Below are 25,883 nucleotides of genomic sequence, written 5' to 3' on the forward strand. Positions count from 1 at the left end.
ATCAGATACTTGGCTTAATGAGCCACCACAACGTACACTTCTGAATAATGGACTGTTTGCACAGAACATGCACCAGTGGCTATATTGCTTAATTTGTGGAGGGCAAGTTACACCATATGAAAAATATGGTGCCTTGGTTACCATATTAATTTTCATATCAGTTAGAAGTGGTTGTAGTTGCTGGTTTTGCCATGAATCTGACAATTTGTATAAGCACTTCTCACAAATGGTATATACGAATTGTTTATAAGTAACTTCATAAAAAAAAAAAAAAACATTTTAATTTTAAATCTACTTTGCCAAAATGAAGTAATATCAAAAAAAGACATTGTGATAAAAGCGAGTGTTTGCCACGGAACTGGAATTCCCGCTCTTATTTTTGAAGAAGCTTCTATTGCATCATTTACTATTTCATTAATCATGGGAACATTTTCACTTCTATCAAATATATAACATTCTGGCAGTCTATATGAATTTAACATAAAACTGAATTTTGAATAACGGAATTCCAGTAAAATATCTTCTCTTATGGTTTGTAGTACCTCTAATTGATAAACATCTAAGGCATTTTGTAGTCTTCGACAAACAGCAATCCGTGCAAGTTTGTACAAAGTGTCCATTATACAGAAATGTACTTACTGTTTCTGGCAGCTCGTCACAGACAACAGACGTTCTCGACGTGGAATCAGAGGACATACTGTGAAGACAACAATTTCATGCCCCTTTTATACTTCACTCGTTGCTAAGCAACTTCAGTTATCAATACTCACACGTCTGTCACTCCAAAAAGACAACTTTTACACGCGCCAACCTTTTGCTGGCGTGGGTGCTAGCTCAGATAATTGTCCTAAAAGGACAAATTATCTCGGCAGGACAGTGACGCCACCATCGCGACCTTGGGAGCCCCTTTTTTTTTTTATCAGTTGCTGACCCTCATGAATCGAAACATGACGCATCGTCGTTTCATGATTCGAGGGTCAGCAACTGCCATGCCAGAACTATCATTTTGTTATTGCGGAGGCATTTTATTTCATGCTTCTTCAGATGCAGAACTCCTTTCTTGATTGTAGCTGGAAGGTTTGTGCGATTGGCCTGAAGTGTTCCTTTGCGATGCACGCTCTATTTCGACAGTTCATCAGCTGACGAAATAAATCTCGGGTGAAAGGCCTGGTATGAGTGTGCATAGGACACAATATTTCGGCAATCGACCACATTTCCATCATCAGGTGCGCTGATGTACTGCCCCGGCAGTGGGCCGGCGCCATGTATATATAGGACAATCCCCCTCCCACTCCTCCCTCAGCCACTTCCTATGAGTCAGTGAGGTCTGCGCCCCGCGTGCGGTCCAGGTACAGTGTCCGTTCTGCCGCCGTCTGGGCACTGCATCCTAGGTCTTCTTGTTCAGGAGGGTCTGCTGGCACTGCTCTCGTTATTCTTCCCTCCTCCCCGGAAGTCGGTACACTCTGGGAAATATCCTTTTTCTTCTTAATCCGGGTGATTGTGGGTTCCCACGCCTTGCTAAGGATATAAATGCTGTCACGATTTAGTTGTGGCTCCCTTGCACTGATCTCTATGGCTTCTTTGATGACACAGTCCCAGTATTTGGAAGTCTGTGTCAGGACTTTGGTTTGGTCATAATCCATGCTGTGGAGTTCCGACAGGCAATGCTCAGCGATTGCCGACTTACTGGGCTGTTGCAGTCTAGTGTGCCATTGATGTTCTCGACATCGGTCCTCAATGGTACGAGTAGGGTTTTTTTGGGCGCACGACAGCAAGGTCTTCAATGCCCACTCAGTAACAGATTGAGACGGGTGTCAAGAAAATAATCAGAACAGTAAAATAAAACAAAGTAAAACACAGGTAACAAGGTTTGAAAAATATGTGCCTACCCACACCGAAGTGTGGGACGAAGCATGTCGTCAGTAGTAAAACATGGACAACACAGGAAGAAAGTGGTAGAGGGAGCTAAAACAATATAGCAGATGGAAGTGTCTGGCTGACAGCAAGGAAAAAAGGGAGGAGCCAGCCACTCTGCAATACACTAAAACCTCCAGCCTAAAAGTTTAGGCCAGAGTCCAGACACATCACAAAACTTTAAAACCATAGACACACGCGTCTCATTGTTAGCTAAAACATAAGGCAGATCTGCATCAACTTGTGCTTCTGCCCTTGCATCACGGTATAAAATGCAGTCTGTTAAAATGTGCTGGACAGATGTGCACACCACAAAATGGGGGATCCTCCTGCCATAATAGAAAGCTATGTGTGAGAGGACAGTGCCCGATCCGAAGACGTGTGAGGGTCACTTCTTCCCGCCTGAGCAACCGGCAGGAGGAACACCACGGCCGAGTTGTTGACTTCACCAACCACAGTTTATTGGCCATCACCGCCAGCCATTCTTCCTCCCACAACTCCATGCACTTCTTGTGGAGTGGAGAAATGACAGACTGCAAGGAAAGAGGACACTGGACCACATCCTACTCTCTGCAGGCCTCCTTGGCAGCCTGATCGGCCTGTTCATTGCCCCATATTCCTACACAACCAGGCACCCAGCAGAAGGACACCTCCTTACCCCACCGTTGGAGCAGGTAGATTGGTCATATATCAGCTGGACCATTGCCTCAGTTGGGTACAGATTCTGCAGTGATTGTAAGGCACTAAGAGAATCAGAGCAGAGGAGAAATCGATTGCCCCGAACACGATTCATCAGCTCCAGTGCCTTCAGTATCACGTGGAGCTCCGCTGCGAATGCGGTATATTCATCAGGGAGGCGAATCTGGGTAACACGATCAGGAAACACTACAGAACAGCCAAGGAAATTCTCCTGTTTGGAGCCATCAGTGTAAACGACGGTAAAATTGCGATGCACATCTACAATGTTAAAAAACAGAGATTGGAATGTAAAATCTTTCTTAAGATTAGTCAAATCTAAAATAAGTCTGGATCTCCGGAGGAGCCAAAGTGGAAATCTGCTCCAAACACGATGTAAAACATGAAGACCAGCCATATCCATTGCAGAGAGGCAATCCTGTGTACGAATGCCATAGGGCCGCATCGCATGTTGCCGGTTATGAAATAGCCCATGCCAGAGGAAGCTGAGCAACGGTATGGTATGCAGGTGTGTATGGTGTGTACAAAGTTTTATATGCCTGGCACACTGCAAGTAGCATATGAAGTGGCGGTTCACCAGCCTCTGCACAGAGGCTTGGTATGGGGCTGGTTCTGAATGCCCCAGTAGCCAACCGAAGCCCCTCATGGTGCACAATGTCCAACATCTTTAAGTAATAAGGCCTCGTAGACCCATACACTGTGCACCCATAATCGAGCCGAGATCGCACAAACGCACTGTAAAACTGGAGCAGACAAGTCATGTTGGCTACCCATGTACTGTGACTAAGACATTTCAAAATACTTACAGCCTTCAGTGACCATCGTTTCAGGTATTTAAGATGAGGTAACCACATAAGCTTAGAGTCAAAAATGAGCCCCAGAAATCTCACCGTGTCTTTAAAAGTAAGGATAGTGTCCATTAGCCTCAACTCAGGAAAGGTTAGAATCGAACGAGAACGGTGAAGAAGAACACACCACGGACTTCTCGGTGGAAAACTTAAAACCACTCTTCTGCGCCCAGTCATCCAAACGTCTAAGAGTAAGTTGCAACTGACGCATTGTCGTTGCAAGGCTTGAAGAAGAGCAAAACAAAGAGAAATCATCCACAAACAAGGAACACTGGACAGGACTTTTCACTATGGAGGTAATGCTATTAATAGTGATGGCAAAGACAGTCACACTTAAAACACTAACCTGAGGTACACCATTCTTCTGCTCAAAGAGGTCAGACAGGACGTCACCAATTCGATATCTAAAATATCGTGGCGAGAGGAGAGACTGAATAAAAAAAAAGAAGAGAACCACGAAAACCCCATTCGTGAAGCTGCTCCAGGATGAGACGCCTCCAAGTGGTATCTTAGGCCTTCTTGATGTCAAAAAATACACCTAGAAGGTGATGATGGCGTAGGAAAGCTTGTTGTATAGTCGCCTCCAGGAGGGCAACATTATGGAAGGTGGAACGAAACCTCCTGAACCCACACTGAAAGCGACTAAGGAGTTGCCAGGATTCTAACATCCAGACAAGGCGGTGGTTGAACATCCGCTCCAAGGTTTATCCCAGGCAACTAGTGAGGGCAACACTATGGTAGCTACTCGGGCTCGTGCGGTCTTTCCCAGGTTTTAAAAAAGAAACTAAAACTGCCTCACTCCATGAGTCAGGAAAGTGACCTGACGCCCAAATGGAATTAAAAAGTAAAGGAGGATTTCTTTGTTGCGCTTTGTGAGGTGCTGCAGCATACTATAATGGATCCTGTCGTGACCAGGGAATATGTCACGAGCTGCAGACAATGAAGAATCCAGCTCCCACATAGAAAATGGACAGTTGTAAACTTCATGAGAGGTGGACTGGAAGTACAGACTACACCTCTCAGCAACCGCTCTATGGTGCTGGAAACCCGGATACTGATTGGTTGTTGCAGTAACCATGGCAAAATACGCTGCCATGGTCTGGGCAATGTCTCACGGATCCGTGTGGAGAGTGCCATTATTCATTACAGAAGCCATGGGACAGCTCCCTCCTCTCCCAGAAATTCTCCTGATGGCCTCCCACACAATGGAACTTTAGGTGGAACGATTAATGGTGTTCAGGAACTGTTGCCATGACCTCTTCCTACTCTCACAAATAATGCAGCGACATTTTGGCCTCGCCACCTGAAAGGCTGCAAAATTCTCAGCAGTCAGCTGACACTGGAACCGACGCAGAGCCGCACGCCTGGTCCTGATTGCAGAGCGGCATTCGGCACTCCACCAAGGGACAGGTTGCCTCTTCCAGTGGCGTGTGGAATGGATGCTGCAAGGGCGTGGTAGACCATTTTGGTAATATGATCCACCCACGCCTCAACATTCGCACAGTGTTCGAACTGGGCCAACTGATTATAAAGTGTCCAGTTGGCTCCACTGAGCACCCACTTTGGTGGTCTCCTTTCTGGGCCCACACCATCTGGCAGGTGAATCCAGATTGGGAAGTGATCACTGCCGTGCAAGTCAGCAACCACTTCCCATTGAGCTGGAGAGCAAAGCGAGAGATCAATGGCAGAGAACGACCCAGTCGCTGTGCAGAAGTGAGTGCTCTGGCCTCCATTGAGCAAGTAGGCACAGGATGACAGGGTAAGATTCTCAATTGCTCTACCCCTGGGAAAGGTAATTGCAGAGCCCCAAAGCACATTGTGGGCATTAAAATCACCACAAATAATGATTGGCTGGGGGAGCTGTGTAAGAAGGTCGGTGAGGGCCATGTCATCAAGTGTATCATGTGGGGGCAAGTAAAGCGAACAGACAGTCAATGGATGGCGCACGTGCATGGACACAGCGACAGCCTGTAAAGTCGTTGTAAGCGAGAGAGGCGAGGAGTGGTAGTCCGTCCTGACGAAAATACCTACACCTCCTCTAGCTCTCTCTCCACGCAGGTCGTCCTTTTTGTGGAGTGTATAGTCTCGTAGCTCTGGGGAGTACGATGGATGGAATTAAGTCTCCTGGAGACACAGACACAGTGGTATGCCCTGAGAGAGTAGACGAAGTTCCTTCACATGTGTCCTGAATCCCTGCAAGTTCCACTGAAGTATGGGAGCCATCTATGACGGGGGTAGCACCTCCATCCTGTCTCCGACGGTGTGGGGAGACTGCAGCAGGTGGAGGGGCAGGCGTGGGGCGAGATGATTGCCCCACACATATGTCATACTCCATGAGCTCTGGGGAAGAGTCAGACGAAGCCTCACGTAAAACGACATCTGCATGGTCAGATGGTTTACTGCGTGATTTGACCCGCTGTTGCTGCTGTAGAGGAGCTTTCTGTGGTTTGATGGGCTTTGGGGGAGCCGACGTGGGAGTGGTGATGGCCGTACCGGGCTTCGGAACAGCCTCAGCTGTTGGAGGCACCAGGGGCTGGCCCAAGTTCGCCACTGTACCTTTATCTGCCGTTCGAAGGGGCTACAGGCTCTGAAACACTGGCTGTGTTGCAAGTGCATTGACAGCTACAGGTGTTAGTGCCAACTCTCACCACCTCTGTCTGCGTAGAGGCATCGGCTTTTGGAGCAGGCTTCTGAACCATGGATGCAAAAGATGTAGCAAATGTATGAGGTTGCATCGACTTGTAGATCTTTTTGGCCTCACCATAAGGGATACACTTCGTTGTTTTTATTTCCTGGACTTTGCGTTCCTCTAAAAATATTTGGCAGTCCCTTCTCCATACAGGGTGGTTTCCAGAGCAATTGATACCTTTGGCTGGAGACGAGCAACTAACTCCTTCATGAGCAGCCTTACCACAGTTGCCACAAGTCGCTTCGCCTATACACCCTAAGGTGATATGCCCAAAACGCTGGCACTTAAAACAGCGCATTGGGGGTCGGGAAATAAGGCCTCACACTAATGCGAAGGAAGCCGGCTTTAACATGTTCAGGAAGTTTCATGCTACTGAAGGTCAGAATGAAGGAGTCGGATTTGACAAGATTGTCAACCCTCCTCATGATAGGTTGTACATCAATGATATCGTCTGGAGCCCACTCACATTGCAGTTCTGCCTTGGGAATGTTGATTAGATCCCGGCATGTCACAGCACCTTTGCTATAATTCAAGGTGCTGTGCAGTTCAGTGTCTATGGCATGCTCCCCAAGGCATTTAGCAGATTGGAGGTTTGTTGCTTGCTGGGAATTGGAAGTTTCCACTAGCAAGGTCCCATTACGCAAACGCTTTCACTGATTTTAAGGTGCCACAGATGCCCTCCAAACACTTTTGTATATAGAAGGGCAAAATCTCCTCAAAACTACCTTCCTTCGGTTTCACAATGAGAAACACGTTCTGATTACCAGAATGCATTCTGTTACTAAAGACATTACTTGTTAAAGATGGGTCGGAGTCAGGGGGACTGACTGCATGGGCCCTCTTGAGAGACTGGGTGTTAGAACCTTCCAGCGGCCCACCCTTTCTGCTGGGAAGAGGAAAAGAGGATTTTGAAGGATCCATCTCGGTCCCACGAGTAACTAGGGAACTAGAAGTCCACCTAGACAGAGCCCCGCGTCCCAGGTAAGCCTTATACAACTGAGGTGCGGCAGGTTCCCCAGAGGTTGCCCGCTAACAACTGTTCCACCTTAACAGCCATGCATCTCATCAGCGCGCAGCACACCTTGAGATTGAGGGGTTGTTTATAGAGGTTTATTCCATCCTCGCGATCGGGTGGTCAAGCCAAGATCCCCATTCCCTGAGACACACAACGTTCCACCGCCGTGCCGCACGGTGGTCGCTGAAGTATGCCCAGAGCTTACAGTGACAGGGGACTGGCAGCACTTACAAGTCCCCAGAATGCTGAGCCCCTGGGGGCCCAATGGTACAAATGGTCTGCCCTACGTATACACTACCACATTGGCAAGGTATCTGCTAAACCCCTGATTTACGTAGACTGAGGTTGTCGTTGACACAACCAAGAAGGCTCTTGGTTTTGCTTGGAGGACGGAAGATGGTTTTCACTTGGTGTTTACGTAAAATGCGTCCAATTTTTCCACGTAAGGCCCCACAAAATGGAATAATAGCCAAGGCCACCTCGTCCTGAGGTTCATTCTCAGCTTCTGCTGGTGCTGCAGGTGTGGGATGTAGAGCCTTCCGAATTTGCCCTTCCTTGTAACCGTTCCTCCGAAACACAGTCTTCAGATGGTCCAATTCTTGTTGGAGACTGTCCCTGTCAGAGATGGTGTGAGCTGTGTGTACAAGAGTTTTGAGCACGCCATTCTTTTTTGCTGGGTGGTGGCAGCTATCCGCATGTAGGTACAAATCAGTGTGTGTCCAAGGAGTCTTGTAACAGAACCTTAGTGAATAGAGATACCACGTCAAAGTTCACCAGTATGTCAGATTCCTTAAGTGCCGGCCCACCGCCGCTCAGTATATCAGCGCACCTGATGATGACAATGCGGTCAATTGCCGAAATATTGTGTCCTATGCACACTCATACCAGGCTGTTCGCCCAAGATTTATTTCGTCATATAATACGCCTGGAGAAATTGAAGAATCACAGTTCATCAGCTAATACGAAACCTGTATGAAAACAGTCAGTGTACAAATGATAAATTATACTTTGATTTCCCTGTAACACTTCTGATATTAGCCAGCAATTGAAGGACTATTCTCTCAGAAAAAATTCAAGTCTGGACGAACCAAAATAGAGCATCAAACTGCAAATATAACTGTTTGAGAATCCAAAATCACAAACTCAGAGTCCTCATTTTGTTGGTTTTTGAGGATTTTACATTTTGAATAACATGTGATCTTTGAATGATATTGTAGTTTCTTCGGCAGCTAAATACTTATATGGTCAATAAATTTCGAGAAACACCTACACAGGATGCCCCATTGTGGCCGGTTACTGTGCCCCCACTGAGAGAATCTCTGCTCTCGTAGACCAATACCTACAACCTTTTACCCAGAACCTATCCTCCCATATAAAAGATACCAACCATTTCTTCGACCAACCCTCCACAGTTCCTCTCCCTTTACCACACGGTGCCCTGCTCATCACTACTGATGCCACCTCCCTGTACACTAACATTCCCAATTCCCATGGCCTTACTGCTATTGAAAACTACCTTTCCAGACGCCCTATGGATTCCAAACCAACAACCTCCTTCCTAGCCTCCATGACCAACTATATTCTCACCCACAATTACTTCTCCTTTGAAGGCATTACCTACAAACAAATCCACGGTACGGCTATGAGCACCCGCATGGCACCATCCTATGCTAACCTATTCATGGGCTATCTAGAGGAATCCTTCCTAAAAACCCAGAATCCTAAACCCCTCACCTGGTTCAGATTCATTGATGACATCTTTGCTATCTGGATTGAAGGTGAGGACACCTTATTCACATTCCTCCAGAACCTCAACAACTTCTCCCCCATTTGCTTCACCTGGTCCTACTCAACCCTAGCCACCTTCCTAGATGTTGACCTCCACCTCAGAGATGGCTACATTAGTACCTCCGTCCATATCAAACCTACTAACCACCAGCAATACCTCCACTTCGACAGCTGCCACCCGTTTCATACCAAGAAGTCCCTTCCGTACAACCTAGCCACCCATGGTCATCACATCTGCAGTGACGAGCAGTCCCCCTCTAAATATGCCAAGGGTCTCACTGAAGCCTTCACCGAGCATAATTATCCACCCATCCTTGTGCAAAAACAAATCTCCCGCGCCTTATCTTTCCAGTTTCCCACCACCTCCCAAAGTCCCACAGTCCAGCCACAGAGGAGCATTCCCCTCATGACTCAGTACCATCTGGGACTGGAGCAACTGAATTACATTCTCCGCCAGGGTTTCCATTACCTCTCGTCATGCCCTGAAATGAGAAATGTCCTACCCAGTATCCTTACCACCCCTCCTACCGTGGTATTCTGCCGTCCACCGAACCTACACAATATACTTGTCCATCCTTACACAACCCCTGCTCCCAATCCCTTACCTCATGGCACATACCCCTGTAATAGACCTAGATGCAAGACCTGTCCCATACATCCTCTTACCACCACCTACTCCAGTTCGGTCACTAACATCACCTATCTCATCAAAGGCAGGGCTACCTGTGGAACCAGACATGTGGTTTACAAGCTAAGCTGCAACCACCGTGCTGCATTCTATGTAGGCATGACAACCAAAAAGCTGTCTGTCCGCACAAATGGCCACCGACAACTGTGGCCAAAAAAACAAGTGGACCACCCTGTAGCTGAACACGCTGCCAAACATGGTACCCCTCATCTCAATGACTGCTTCACAGCCTGTGCCATATGGATGCTTCCCACCAACACCAGCTTTTCTGAACTGCGCAGGTTGGAACTTTCCCTGCAATACATCCTACGTTCCCGTAACCCTCCTGGCCTCAACCTTCATTAGCCACTGTCCTCACCCATCCAACCCCCTCCCTGTTCCCATTCCAGCACAACACAGCTGTCATTTCACCGCCACACCCAGTCTTTTAATTTATTTTTATTTCTCTCCTTTCCGCTACTTACCCCCGCCCCCCTTCGCACCTTCTCTCCTGCCCTCCGTCCAAACTGCAAAACTTTACTGTCCGCCAGTCCCACCATACTATCCCTCCCTCTCCCTGCCCCAGCCTCCTCCTTACCCCCACCCAGTCGCCACTCCCATCATGCACTGGTGCTGCTGCTCGCAGTGTAGTTTCAACTCTCTGAGACTGCAGACATGTGTGCAAGTTGCGCTTGCATGAGTGTGTGTGCGTGTGTGTATGCGTGTCTACTGCTGACAAAGGCCTTAATGGCCAAAAGCTATGATTGTGCGAATCTTTTTATTGAGCCTATCACAACTCAGTATCTCCGCTATATAGTGAGTAGCAACTTTTCTTCTCTCGTATCGTTACATTCCATCCTGGATTTTCCATTGTTTAATTAATCCTACACATTCTTCACTTTACTCAGACATAACTGAACCAGTGTGTTGAGATGTGTAGCACTCTCTGGATTAGAAACATGAAGTTCCCAGAAAATTTTCTGTGAGTAAAATAGTCTGAAAAGAAGTCAGATAATTGTAACAATTCTCTTGAAACAAAGTCCTGCAAGTTCTCACACTTTTGTACTGCCATATTCATTGGCACAACATGGAAGCATTTCATTTCTTCCTTGGTAACATTTCTCCAGTCCCACCACATAGATTGTTGTAGAAATGGTGTCACTTTACACATTTTTGCTGTGGCCTACCTGTTCATTTTGTTTGCTGTTTGTTGAAATAGGTTGTCTGTGAAAATTAACTGAAAGAAACCAACTGGCGATGATGGAACATTACCACTTTTAGTGATAAAAATCACACTTTGATTTGTCAAAAGGAAAACCTGTAAAATTTTTGCTCCACATTCAACGCGAATCTTCTGCTGAATCACTAGAAAAATACGCATTCCATGGTCTTCATGTCTGCCCTAGGTAGCTGAGTGGTCAGCACGACAGACTGTCAATCCTAGGGGCCAGGTTCGATTCCTGGCTGGGTCGGAGATTTTCTCTGCTCAGGGACTGGGTGTTGTGTTGTCCTACTCATCATCATTTCATCCTCATCAATGCACAAGTCGCCGATGTGGTGACAAATCAAAAGATTTGCACCAGGCGAGCAGTCTACCCGATGTGAGGCCCTCGTCACATGCCATTTTTAATGGTCTTCATTATCATCTTCACTAGAATTGTTTAGAAATGAACCACTCTCACTATCGTTGTCACTTAAGAGATTCCTCTAAAGGCTGTAAAATCTCTTCCTCGGAAAGAACTGAACATAAGGAACTAGCCATTGCATGCACGTGAACTTGAACATAATAATAATTCCAACATTCCTTTCAACACAACTGCAACAGTTTGACACCGAGTTAACGCTAAGTTCCCCTAGATGGCAGCACCAAGCACCATTGACACCTAGTACTGTCAGAAACAAGAACTGATCATGTGACAGCCACGAAAAATTGTGTCAAATGAGAATCACTATCCGAACAGAAAGCAAAATTCACAATGTCGAGCACCACTTGATGCTGGAGTGGAAAGGGTTAATAAAATAGTGTAATAGACTGGTGGATCTGGGTCGGGGGATGCTGTACAGTGCCAATTAACCAGCTTGTAATTCCAAATGCTTTTATTATGGCCTCCTGCTGTAGCTCAGTACAGGAAGCGACAACCTGGCTGCACGCCTCATGTGTTTTGTTGCCCCACAATGCTGACAAGAGCATAGCACATCAGCCGGGCAGTGGCCTATGATGCAACTGCTTCTATCAGCAGTGATTCCAACTCCAGACGGTCCCAGATATCTATAACTGCTTGCATTGTGGTGGGCCCTGCATTGTCCAGAAGGCAACAGCCTGGTGATGTCATGGCAGTGACCCACTGCCCCCGAGCCAATGCCCAGCGAGCTGATTCCCAGGGCTGGTGCTGAACCATTGATAAAGCAGCTCTAGATCCCATGACCCGAGGGTGGAGTGCCCTGGTGCAAAGTTGGACTGGTATCCACAAACAGCATTCCAAATGCGGCAGAGTGTAACAGTTTCTTGGTGATAGAGCTACAATACTAACAGAAGTGACTTTTGTATAAAATGGCTAGCTGCACTTGTTTGGGCTTGCTATGCCTTGATTTTTGATAGCTGCTAGTGTGGAAAGACTTAAGGCATCTGTCACTTGGGTAATGCTGTGTCAACTGTTTGCATATTCTCCCACGCTGTCCTGCTTCACAATATTGCAAAGGTTGTAGTAGATTTTGTGAAGCAAAACATTTGCACTCCTGCAATTTACTTTCGATTTTGCTCCTTTATGACCAAATATGGTTGGTGCATTACAATACTTTGAATTACTAATACATACACTGATAAGCCAAAACATGACCACTGCCCAAGAAAGACTGAATGCCACCTGGTGGCATTGTGGTCACATAAAATGGGAAAAAATAGAAGCAGAGGAGAGATGAATAGTGAGTCATCTAGCAACAATGCGAGCCAAAATGGAGAAATCCACTGGCAAAGTGACTTTGATGAAAGGAAGATTGCTGGCACACGTCGTTAAACACGGGCTTCCACAGCAGATGACCCCTATTTGTTCCCATGCTGACCCAAAAATATTGTCACTAGTGACTGCAGTGATCACGTGATCATTGAGATTGGACCATGGGTCAATAGAAGCATTTTGCCTGATTTGATAACTCACATTTCTTGTTACATCACGTCGATGGTTGTGTCTGTATAGACTGTCATCCAGATGAACAGCTGCTTGAAACTTGCACCACACCACAGATGCAGGCATGTGGGAGGCATTATTATGTTATGGGAGACATTCACCTGGGCTTTGATGGGACGTGGTAGCAATCAAAGGCACCATAACAGCTGTGGACTATGTGAACATTATTGTAGACCATCTGCATCACTTCAACTCTAATGTCTTCTCTGCTGGAAGTGGCATCTTCTAGCAGTAGAATTGTTAATTGTTGGTTGTGCTACAGTGGTTTGAGGAGCAAGACAATGAACTCACATCGATGTACTGGCCACCAGATTTGGCTGATCTGAACCCACTAGAACACATCTTGGATGTTACTAGGCTCAAGCTCTGTGCCTATAAACCACCGGCTTGATATGGTGAAGACACTTGTTCAGAGACCTCTTGGCTATCATTTGTAAAACAATTCCAAGGATTTACTGAGGCCCTGTAATCAGAAGTCTAATAGAGAGTCTAAACTAGAGGCTTAATCAGTTCCGTGGTTATACTGAATGTAGATTCATCTACATACCATAGACGGTGGAGACTTGTTTAAGTCATGTTGACAGGTCAGATGGGCACAATACACTAGAAATGGCCTTTGGGTGGCAAAGGAAGTGCAAACTGCACATCAAAAAATTGGACAAAACTCCAAGAACCCCAGTGGAAAAATCAGCATAAGACAGGCCAGTTATTCAACGGACTACATAGCAAATCCAGAAAGTGAGAATCTTAAAATATTAGTTAAAAGAAAGAGTATTCACAAAAAGATACCAAAAGCTCATGTGTTGTTTTTTAGAAAGCAATTGTCTCCACATCATACTAGCAACTGAGAGTAGGTAGAAACAAGAAGTAGAGAGTATGGAATTTTTTGAAAACACATTGGAAGTACATCAGAAAGATATGCTAGATTTTCCAAGAGGAACAGTGTTTGTAGCAAGTTTTGACAACACATGGAAGGCATGTCGGAAAGTTAGGCTAGACTCTCCAAGACAAGTACAGTTTATATGAACAAGCAGAGGCATTAAGTCTAGTGAGGTGCATACTGAATCTGATTGTGAACTAATTTGACAAGAGTAATTCAAGTCAGTGCACGTAATTTAATAATCGCATGTTTCTAGAAAACATAGCTTGACACATCTGGCAGAAACAACAATTTGAACATTTGGTAGCAGTAGGTGGCAACTTTAACCTGCCTATTACTGACAAGGAAAACTACGGATATGAGACCAGCAATAATGACAAATAGTCTTGCGAATTAATACTGAATACATTGTCTAACTCCCTATATTAAGTAGTCCAGCAACCCTCACACTAAAGAAATATTTTAGACCTCTTAGTTACAAACAGACCCATTTTTTTAAACTGTGTCAGCAATGAGAGAAAAATTTGTGATCATGGTCATCAAAGGCAAACATTTTACCAAGAAATGTAGGAGGATATTTGTATTTGGTCAAATTGATAATGTGTCAGTATCAACCTTCTTAAAGCATAAAATGATAATATTTAATTCAGATCAAACAAACACATAATAACTGTGGTTAAAGCTGGAAGAAATTATAAACTGTGGCCTGGATAAGGATGTTCCATAAAAAGATGGCAGAGACCCACCATGGTTTAATGGTACAAATCAGACAGTGTTGTAAGAACAGAGACTGCAAAACTCTTGTTGCACACAAACTGATAGAAAAAAGCCTTACAACAATTTTAATAGCTAGATCTTGGCAAAAGATTTATTAGAAAATCCAAGGAATTTCAGACCCTAAATAAAGTCTATGAACAAGTCAAAGTCTTTCATTCAGTTTCTTGTGGAACCATCCAATGTTGAATCTTAAGAAAGCAAAAATATTAAATTCCACATTTAAAAAATATTTGTGCATGAGGATATTATTGCATCAAATTTGACCCCTTACAGATTCAAAATTAGAGGTATCAATATTAGCCACTCCCCCTCGCAAGTAGTCCCACATGCCTGGAAAAGAGTGCAGGCCACAAGGATGCAAGATTAAATGCAGAAAATTACAGACCAATACTGCCGACATCTGTTGTAGGATGCTAGACCATATTCTAAGCTTAAACTCCATGATCTTCCAGGAGGAAAACAAGCTTCTCTCAAAGAATCAGCACATAATCAAGAAAAATCACTCATGTGATACAGATTATTTTTTTATATAATACGAGGAAACATTCCACGTGGGAAAAATATATCTAAAAACAAAGATGATGTGACTTACCAAACGAAAGTGCTGGCAGGTCGATAGACACACAAACAAACACACAAAATTCAAGCTTTCGCAACAAACGGTTGCTTCATCAGGAAAGATGAAGCAACCGTTTGTTGCGAAAGCTTGAATTTTGTGTGTTTGTTTGTGTGTCTATCGACCTGCCAGCACTTTCGTTTGGTAAGTCACATCATCTTTGTTTTTAGATTATTTTTTTATTCATACACAATATCTTGCAAACAGCCACTGCAAGCAAACAGGTAGAAGCCATCTTCCTAGATTTGTGAAAGGTGTTAGACATAGCACAACCCCATCAACTACTAACAAAAATACAATCATACAGAGTATCTTCAAAAAGGTGTGATTGGCTCAGATGTTTGACCAACAGAACATTCAGTGGCTACCGAACTGCACTTAAAAATACATTTTTTTTCCAATGTGTAGAAATACAATGATCTTAGAACAACACATCATGGTGTTTTAGCACAATTGCATGTAAGGCATTTGGTGATCAATCTGTAATATTCAAAGTCAGTAATAGTGTTCTTTTTTTGCTTCAAAGTGGTTAATAAAAATTGTGGTTTGTTGATGCTTAGATTAGAAACATACTGTATTACATAACATCAATAAATCTTAAAAAACGCTGTTGTCAGACAAAATAGCATTAAGACACCATGGTTTCAAATCATTCAAAAAAAAAAAAAACATAAAGAAACCTGACACAGCAGGTATGTTTCTATAAGTACGAAAAAATCTACCACCAGGAACTATAAAGTTTCTCTAGCGGGTCTGAGACATTTTTGGAAAACAGACTAATGTATTTGAATGCTGAATACCTATCAGGAAATGACCAATGACCTTGGCAGTTTGGTCCCATAGTCACTTACCACCACCTATCAGGAAAATAGTTCCCCACAATGGTAAACTTCCTTTATAATGAGAAGTTTGAACTTGACTAAATTAAAGACCCAAAAATTAATCTCCTTAACTCCAAGATTAATGGTACTCCAACTGTTCTTGATAAAAAATGAGCATGCAAAGAAATTTTTTCTTTGGGAGTTTCCTAGAAAAATCATAATTATACTTACGATAGCTGTACTAATAGTTTCCAGCTGATAGTAAAGAACAAGTAGGCACATGTAATTACACAGAAGATGGCCTGAATGTGGCTGAAAACACCTCCTGATTTATAACACCACTTATTTGTGCTATAGGAAACCACGCAGGAAGTATTTCCTCCCAAGGTGCTTGTCGCAGGGAAAATACGTATTTGCACACAATGTTTGTTTCTAAACAAAATATAATTTACAACACTTATTTAACTCTGAGAGTGCTAAATTACATGTTACATATTTTCCGGTTAAAGACTAAATGGTGCAACTCCACTTTCTCTTATATTTTAATATAGTTGGGGTCATGCTCAGCAAGTGCCATTCTGTTAACAGCACAAATGGTGTAATTCCTAACCTGCATAGCAACCATGTGTGTAACAACATAAGTTTTTGCTGTAAGTAGAGGCATCTCTCCACTGACAGTTGAAGTGGTGTAGTTAGGATATAAACCACTGTGACTGCTGCTGTATTTTAGTTTTTTCAATTTGTTGTGAATGTTAGATCTTTTCCTACCATTTCAGGGCAAGCAAAGAGAATGAATTGACAATATTTTTGGAAAAGCTCTCTCTCCTCAAAATGCATTGTTGTGGCTTAGTAAAAGAGAAAACAATGCCATTGAAAAAAAGAGCATTAAAAATAAAAACAACTGCAACTTGTATTTTTCATATGAACATTAATGGAAGAAGTGAAACAATGTGTAAAAAATACTTCTGGGAAACATTAAAAATCTCTGATGGTAGAATGCTCAAGCCCTTTAAAAAAAAAAAGAAAGGTAAGACTTGGAGAGCATCCAGACGAAGATAAACATTGCAAGAACATTCCCGGTAACAAAGCTCTACAGGAAAAGTAATAGTAAGTGGTCACATAGCATCATTCCTCTTTATCAGAAGATATGAATGTTTGACTCTTCTCTAATTTTTACAAAGAACATGTTGAAAGTCAAGGAAAAGAGTCAGGTGCAGAACACATTTGTCACGGAACTTTTAACAGTGAGTTCAGCTTGATTTCCTTGCTCCTCGCAAGGATGCTTGTGTACAATATGATATGTTTGCTAATAAACTCAAGCATTCAACAGATGAACACAAAAACATCAAGCTTTGGCAGAACCATTAACTGCATCTACGCAAAGCCACAAAAGCTCAGGAGCCATGTCAAACAGATTATTACAAACATAAATTATATGTTTTCAATTTACATTATCACAAGCTGTTATCAAAATTAGGATTCAAGTACTACTGGCACAAAGTGACTGGTGAAACACGCTTACACAATAGCACCATCAGCAAAACACATTGTGATGTACAACAATACTTGTACAGGGTAGAACAGGAACTGGAAAATAGTCATAACATTAATGAAACTAGTTTTAAGCGAAGAGAATAACACTGAAACCATAGACCCCAATGTTCAGACAAAGTGGTGATTCCTATCGCCCCAAAGGTGGTGTCTTTGCCTCACAGAAAACTGCAGTAAAGACATTAGGTATTTGGTCCCGATGACAGCTACAATATTATCGACAAGTCTTGGAAAAAAAGACCTTTCTTGCTGCTGTAATGACAATGACTTCTTGCATGTTGAAAACATTTTGAGGTCAGTCACCAAAAGGAAGACTGACACTGAAAAACATCTAGAGGATTACCAAAAGACTGAACCATTCACAATATTTTTCGAGGAAACTCTTTCAACGAACATGGAATTTTAAAAGTTAAACTTCAAGCTGGGATCTGAAAACGGACACCTAGTTTCTCTGACTAACATACCTCGTGTAAAGCTGTACACATGACTACAGGCTGTTACTAAAGAGAAGGAGGAGGACATGAAAGACCTTTTGCCCAACATACCACCTGCTTGTTGCCATTACTTTCAGAGTCTTCTTTCTTCTGACAATCTGCAGTGCAGTGTCTGAGTCACTGCACTAATTACCAACAGCTGCATTCATTTAAGAACGAGCTCACAAATTGCAATCATGGTTTCCCATCAGTTGTAGACTATTTCAGAACAAATGAAAATGACAAGAGAGAACAGTGTCTCACCCTGCACAGGAATCACAGTAATACAATGCGAGCACAAGAACACCAGGACAAATGGAGATTTGGCCACTCCTAGAAGCACGTTTGTATGAGCCGCTCCTGGAAGCATGTTTGGATAGCCGAAGTGCTTAAAGTGACCACTGGCCCCAAGCACGAAATCCAGGTTCAAGTCCCAGTCCGCCACAAATTTTCATTTGTTCTGAAATATTCTACAGCTGATACAGGACCATAATCAAATTTGCAAGTTCATTCTTCTGGCAATGATGAAAATATTGGGCAACTGAATGGAACTGATTATGAGTAGCAAAGATTATGTTAATACACTGTCAACTTCCATGTATATTATTATAGTAAGTAAAATCCTTTACCTGTTTACATTATAAGTGGTGTACCTTTATTTGGACCCCTGTATCAGGTCTATAACTGGATAACATTGGTAAAAACGCGCTTATGGTGTACCACAGCTATTCTGTTGTCTGTTGCTCTTAGTAACAGTTTGTACGATGAATAAAGGGAAGTTAACACGATGAAACATCAATCAGATGTATGTAGCCAATGAGGTTCTTGTTTGTAATTGCCTATGGTTTATAAGTATGATTAACTGGTATTGTGCTAGGTTAGAGTTATGATAAAGTCAGGAAGAGGACATACAAGTAGGTTACTGCAATGATGAATGTATTCTTGGGCTACAGTACACATCAACCTATTATGGCAATTGTGTTTTTATGTTGAGATTAGTAGGCTTAGCCAATTCACAAGCAAATTACAGTCCACTCAACCTAGGCCTCAGGCTATGCTGCAGCTACATCTAATTTTCTTCCATTCATGACCACAGGTCAGTCCATCAGCACATGTAGTTTTCCCCAGTCAACAGAGAATTTATGGAAATCGGTAAGCAACGTACAAATTCGTACTAACCAGAGGAGTGAAGTTTATTCTGGTGCTCTGCATACTGAAAACAGATGCCATTGATTCATATCTTCTACCAAAAGGAACCATTACAGTCAGTGATTCCCATTGGCTACAGTAGGCCTATATCACCTGACTGGCTATGAACAACGATAACAAAGTGCCGACAGCAGCATGCAATGGAATACTGCGGCACACTGTAAGTGCACTTTAGCCAGAAATTACTGTCGAGTTTTGAGTAACAATCTTTAAAAATCATAATACCTCGTAACAAGAATAATGAGAGTTACACCATTTGGGCTTTAAGAGACCCACCTGTGACAGACTAGAACATTTAATTAATACCGAGATAAGCTTGTACACGATAAAACACAAATTTGACTCTTACAGTCCACAATCTTCTACTAAAATAATAATTTGAAAAATAAAACAGTAATGTGTTGAATGTGAAAGACAATTTAAAACAATTACGGTCACATTTTATCCATGTAAGACATTATTCAACATGAATCTAGTACACTGCGAGACAGAGCTATGAACGTTCAACTTAGGAATACATGTTTGTTACATTTACATGTACTCTGAACACATTACATATCTGTCTAAATTGGGCATGGCCTGGTGAAGTTAGTTCACTGCTTGCAGTAAATTATGTGGTGGAAAAAAATACAGATCAAGACAAACCTAGATTTTGGCATCTAACTGTTATTAATGCTGCAATCAAAACCATTGGGTACTTATTGCTTCTTTCCAGGAATAACTAATTTTGAAATCAGTGCAGGTTTATCTCACAGTGCACAGATGTGAAAAGAATCCCAGAATCCCCCCAACACAAAGATATGATACAGTTCATTTATGATGCTTTGCTGTTCATGTTTAGAGAGTTTCCGCCAGCAGCTGGTCTCCTACACACTCCTCCTCTATTTCTAACCACATTAGTCAGAGATTCTCTTCAGATAAAGAGTACAGTGGCTTAAAATGAAGAGCCAGCAATGCAGACTATCACTCTTCATCAAGCAGACACTGGATGCAAATATATAATTTTGTTACATAATTATTGCGCAACTCCATATGACAGATGACATTCCCAATTGCCTCCTGCAACATCAACAAGTCCTAGACCACAACAAGAAACTAGAACAAATGGATACTATTCTCATAAAAGTCCATTTCTAGTGTGGTGTCACCGCCAGACACCACACTTGCTAGGTGGTAGCTTAAATCGGCCGCGGTCCATTAGTACATGTCGGACCCGCGTGTCGCCGCCATCAGTACTTGCAGACCTAGCGCCACCACATGGCAGGTCTAGAAAGACGGACTAGCACTCGCCCCAGTTGTACGGACGACATTGCTAGCGACTAGACGTACGCAGCCTTCCTCTCATTAGCCGAGAGACAGTTAGAATAGCCTTCAGCTAAGTTAATGGCTACGACTTAGCAAGGCGCCATTTGTAACATTGCATGTATCTTAATGAGTCTCACTTGTATCATAAAGATTGCTGTATTCATCAGAGAATTAAAGTTAAGTATATATTATAAGCTACGTACTTTTCTTGCTACCATTCAATAGTTATCCTGTTCCAGAATTCACGCCCGTCTGCATTACATCGCGTGCCTTTCGGCTACCTCCGAGTGGCGTGGCTCTTGCTACGCCACAACATCTAGATTCCACAGTGTATTCTGTATCAACGGAAGATCCATGGAGATTGAATAAGATCAGACATCTATCTTAAGTGATTGTGCCATATCCAAAGGCCTCCTTCCGTTGATGAGACCATCCTAGCACAATTTGGCAGAGCAATCATGATTACCACATCAATGTGCATGGAAGTGATACTAATATTTTTCAGTGAAGAAGTTAGAAGCTGTTCGAACTCAATTGTCTTTCAAGGCATAATGGTACAAGTGAATCTATTTGAAGCACTGCATTGAGGAGAAGTAATTAATGATCTCTTAGCTTTGACCAGTAGTGCTATCAGCAACACAACTATTTGTTAGCATTATATAACCACAATGCTGACCATAACAACATATTATCACACATTGTAATTATAGTATCAACAACACTGCAGGACTACATCGGTTTTGAGATTGAACATTCTTGTTACTAACACCTTTAAACTTATTAAAAATTTGAAAAATCAGACCATAGTGAAAAATATGGATTTTCAGCAAGTACATAAATATAACCATACACAGAACAACATAAAAAATATATTATCATCATAGCCCAGAACGGCAGTATCACAATCTCCAATACATGCACAGTAGTTTTCCTTTACAATCTAATTCCACAGTCATTATACTTTTATCTTTTAAAAACTTCTCTGATGTATGATTTGTAGTGTGTGTCACTTTATATGTGACACAAACTCAAATTTTATACTGTAATGATAAAGCTGAAACACACCTGTCCCTGATTACATAAAATGGTAGACAGTACAGTTATGATTTTGACTTCCATTTATTAAGGCATGCCAATCTCAAGTTAAAATAATTGATTCTGATAGGAAAGATTTACATGCAAACATTAGTACTGAAAAGTTTGGTGTATAAAGGCTGTGCTTTAAAAATGAAATGAGAGAATTAAAATCACAAACATGAGGATAGTTTTTTGTGTCAATTACATCTCTTTTACCAAGTATATAACGTAATTTAAAAATTTGTAGCAGTTTCATATACAATGCATGTGAATTTTATATCTTGTGTTTGCTGGTTTAAATAGTCCAGAGTGTTCACATACTCTGCTCACAGCTCCAGATAACATTTATTTAAAATACTTCAAGTTTATTGTATGCAGCAATTGCCTTTGAAATGCCCTCTTTCCACATAATATATCTAGCTCTGTATTTGCAAGCACTTTTCATCCATGTACCAGAGTGGCTAATAACATAATGAACAAAGCTTAAACATCACCCTGGAACTTTCGTTGTTTAGAAGGGCCAAAAGGAAATTGGTGCAAGAAGTAGTAAGAAAAACTGGAACACACTGGTTGACAAGAAAACAGTACATAAACTACGATGGAAGCACTTGGCACCTCCTGATTTGTCTGTTAATACTCTGGACTTGGAAAATGTAATCAAGGCCCATTAATTAAAAATACACCAAGAATCATTTATATGCTGTTGTTGCTTCAGATGTCAGCTGATTTGTGTGGTTCTTTCCCCTAATTGATACATGCTTTAAGTTATATATCCCACCAGATGTTTTCACATAAATGCAAAATTCTAATGCAAACATATTCTGATCTGTAGAAGCGGTTGGCGTTCAATACAGGAGTAAATGATGTTACATAATATCCATTGTTTCGCGGCTAATCTATTTGCCTGTCTCGTTTATATCATAAAAGACTCTAATGACTTCACAAAGTGGACACATACTTCTTTCCATATGCAGTAAACATGCTTCTTTTTCCTTTTTATTTCACTGCACTCTTGCAAAAGGTTCTGTTGAAACTCATATAAGTGCAGGCCCCAACTAGTTTACTTTTAACCTTCTAAAATTTCTTAGCATCTTGACCAATGTCCCTTTCCCATAGATGTGGGAGCTTTGCCCTAAGTTCAACAAGATCGCGGAAAATATAATTCGGTAATACACCTTGTCTTTGCAGTCCTCTTCTGCACAGTTCATCACTGCTTTTCGTCACTAAAGCACAATGCCAATGCGCCCCAATGGCTCCAACATAATCGGTTTCGACTTTATCACCAACATGAAGAGAACATGATGGAGTTACATGGGCATCAATCTTCAATGCTAAGGCCAGGGCTTTTTCAAATATTTTGGGTGATGGCTTTTCAATACCAGCTTCATATGACGTTACAACAAAATTAAAATACTTATTTAAATCCAGTGAATTCAGTACACAATGCAGTCTTTCATCGTAGTTTGAGATTACGCCAATAATTGTGTTTGTCTGCTGCAGATATGACAATAAATCTTGGGCGCCTTCAGCAACGGCATAACAATCTCCGTTCTCGAAAGCATTTATGAGATAACCTGCAACACTGTCATAAGTGCTTCTGTTGTACTGGCATCGTGTTGCCTTTTCGAGAACATCTACGACCAGCAGATTCCACCACTTTTTCCAGCCTATGCCGGTTTTTTGACCGAAGTTCGGATGCTCACGGGATAATTTATCATACTGGGCCCGGAATATTAAAGCGATGTCTGATGGCTGCGCAGTAACGCCGAAGAGAGACGCTGCCTCTGAATACAATGTCTGAGGTGGCCTCCGAAAATTAAGAAGTGTCCCACTTACATCAAATGTCACTAAGCGAAAACGGTGCATCGCGGTTGTCTCACCTCCGCATAAACACTGTTATCTGCATTAAGGTGCTACAGTGCAAACAGTGAACTCGTGCTGAACCGCTTCCCTCAATCGCCGGTAGATGGCGCTGCACCACTGTTTGCAAACGTATTTACTTGACAAGCACCCACACATGTGGGGGTGGGTTGACGATTCATTTCGGAATTAGTCGCAACAACACAGGGGTCCTTGCACTATCCCCACCACGTCTTCCAGGTCTAAAACCAAGTGACCAATGAAAAGTCAGAACTGGAAGACCAATCGGAAAGCGCTATGTTTCACCCGCGTGTAGGTCTATTTATGAAAGTTGTTTTTGGCACGCTGAAGATTTGTGACAAACATGTTACCATCGGCAGGATTTCTTATAATAATGTAATTAAATATCATCCGACGATACATCGACAATCAGCAGGACATTCTAATATGAACAAAAACTGTATCCAACCGTGTCTAACGTTGTTTCGTTGTGTGGTTAGAAGCGTTAGATTACTGCGTCGAAGGTTACAGGTTTAAAACTTGATTCTTAGCTTTTTATTTTTTCTTAACCTTCGAGTTTTTGACCGATTCTGAAATGATATTTATATTCCTTCTTGTTAGAAATATTTGACTTTTTTTCGATTATGCCGCTATTTCCATGGGTGACGGGCAGCAACTCAAGACTACAGCTTAAATCGCCGTGAGTGAACTGCAACAGTGACAATTAGGGAGCTGCTTAAAAGTGGTCTCCCATTTAGTTTTTATTAAAAAATAGAAAATAGTAAAAAATTATGCTTTAAAATCATAATATTTAATTTATAATATTATGTGCCATTTACATTTTGGTAACAGGAAAAATTATGAAAAAAATATTTTAAAAACTTTACACTTTGCGAGTTCCAAAAATAGCTGCCAAAATGGGATCCCGTGCACAAATAAAATAACACCAAACAAAATTATAAAACAACTTCTACTGTAGTTTCAAAGTGGGTATAACATAACATCTTCCAGAATGTTAAAGAATTTCTGTGTGTTTTCTTTGGTTGAAGTTAAGAGCCCTGTTATAGAACGTTCCTGTAGGATTTATTTGTGGCAGATTGGTTGTGTGTCAGTTAAGAACTACCCCACATTTTCCCAGCAGTTTCATTTTCGTATGGGTGTTCAGTGTTATTTCTCTCCGACAGATGTATAGCCATTCTTCACACGTCATTGCGACTAAGCATGAAGGAAGAAGCTTCCATAGCAAGACAACACAAACTAGCTCTTCAAGATCTTTACCTAAATGTGTAGGTCTGCCTTTCGTTGTTTTTGCTGGTTCATCAGGTGTACTGTACTTCTTGCTGGAAACCCTCATACGAGTTGTTTTTCGAACATTAAACTGTTCACCGGCTTTCTTCTGACTAACCTGTTTTTGAAATACATCAATAGCTTTAGTCATTTTCTACAGACTCGACATTCTTTGATTAGCCCTCCCTATTACCCTCTTGGTATCAGCAAGAGAATTTCAAGGGAATAAGAGTACACTAATACGTAGGGCTTTAATCATGAAAAAGAAAGGGGCCAAGTTTAAGGAACTTGAGGAGGTCCAGTTTACGTGACTAAAGCCTACATTTCACACCAGAATAATTTTTTAATCTTACATCTAAACCAAAATGTATGATACAACAAATGCATCAAAGTACAATACATATGCTGTGTGAATATGTATCAATCATTGCTACGAAAAAAAGCAATTTTCCGTAAAACATTTGCGTTTACACACTGAAAATGATTGCACTCCATATAATTTATTTGGCGCCCAATTCATGGCATTAAGCTGGTTTCCTGCACTGCGCTAACATTCAACTGTAAAGTACACCTACACCAGACATTTCTAGCAGAAACTATTCTAGAAGCTTCACATTTCACTTCATACAGGAATAGTTCTCTGATTTCACTGTTTAAAACAGCAATGCAAATAAAACACACAACATAGTTTTCGAAAAGAAGCACAATTATCGCAAGTAAATATAATTTTCAGAAGAAACATTTTTCACAAGTAAGCAAGCAAATTTTCAAAGACGCGGCAGTCCTGTAAACAAAATCAGCTGTTTTCACACGCACGCGAACGAAACATAGCGCTTTCAGATTGGTTAGAGCTGGGACGAAGTGGGTCCCTTGTTCGAGTTGAGGGCAATAGACGGTTACGAATAGTTTCGACTGGTAAGAGGAAATTCTACACACTGGCTCCAAAGCCTTTCACAAGAGTGTTCCAAAGATATCAGCGCGCGCATGTACAGAGCTTTTTGTGTTCAGTCTTGTAGCATTCTCGTTGAACTAAGAAATTCTAGGTTCCTGCTAGCCTTTGAAAGGATTCTAGTGAAAATTCTATGCCATTGAGGGATTTTTCTGTAGAAATGTGTTGTATATATATAAAAACAGTGGCATCGAAAGCAAAAAGATCTATCCTTTAACGTTACCTTCAAAATGAATAAATTTTTGTTTTGCATACAAAGATCCGATCACAAGAGCC

At 42.1% G+C, this 25,883-nt stretch overlaps 1 protein-coding gene and 1 long non-coding RNA gene across 3 annotated transcripts in view; both read right to left on the reverse strand.

Moving 5' to 3' along the window:
- Window positions 1-25,601, reverse strand: part of LOC126176875 (uncharacterized) — a 68,712-nt gene extending 43,111 nt beyond the window's left edge. For both annotated transcript variants that reach the window (XR_007535683.1, XR_007535684.1), the window contains exon 1: window positions 23,392-25,601. This is a non-coding gene — a long non-coding RNA (uncharacterized LOC126176875). The remainder of the gene's footprint in view (window positions 1-23,391) is intronic.
- Window positions 21,284-23,398, reverse strand: LOC126176874 (rhythmically expressed gene 2 protein-like). The gene has a single exon (XM_049924069.1). The coding sequence runs from the start codon at window positions 23,375-23,377 to the stop codon at window positions 22,586-22,588; it is 792 nt and encodes a 263-aa protein (XP_049780026.1). The 5' UTR covers window positions 23,378-23,398; the 3' UTR covers window positions 21,284-22,585.
- Window positions 25,602-25,883: the final 282 nt, after the last annotated feature.

This window comes from Schistocerca cancellata, chromosome 3 (assembly GCF_023864275.1).
Source record: "Schistocerca cancellata isolate TAMUIC-IGC-003103 chromosome 3, iqSchCanc2.1, whole genome shotgun sequence".
Lineage (NCBI taxonomy): Eukaryota > Metazoa > Arthropoda > Insecta > Orthoptera > Acrididae > Schistocerca > Schistocerca cancellata.

Coding starts and splice junctions, on each gene's coding strand:
- LOC126176874 (XM_049924069.1), bottom strand. CDS start 23,377: ATGCACCGTTTTCGCTTAGTGACATTTGATGTAAGTGGGACACTTCTT.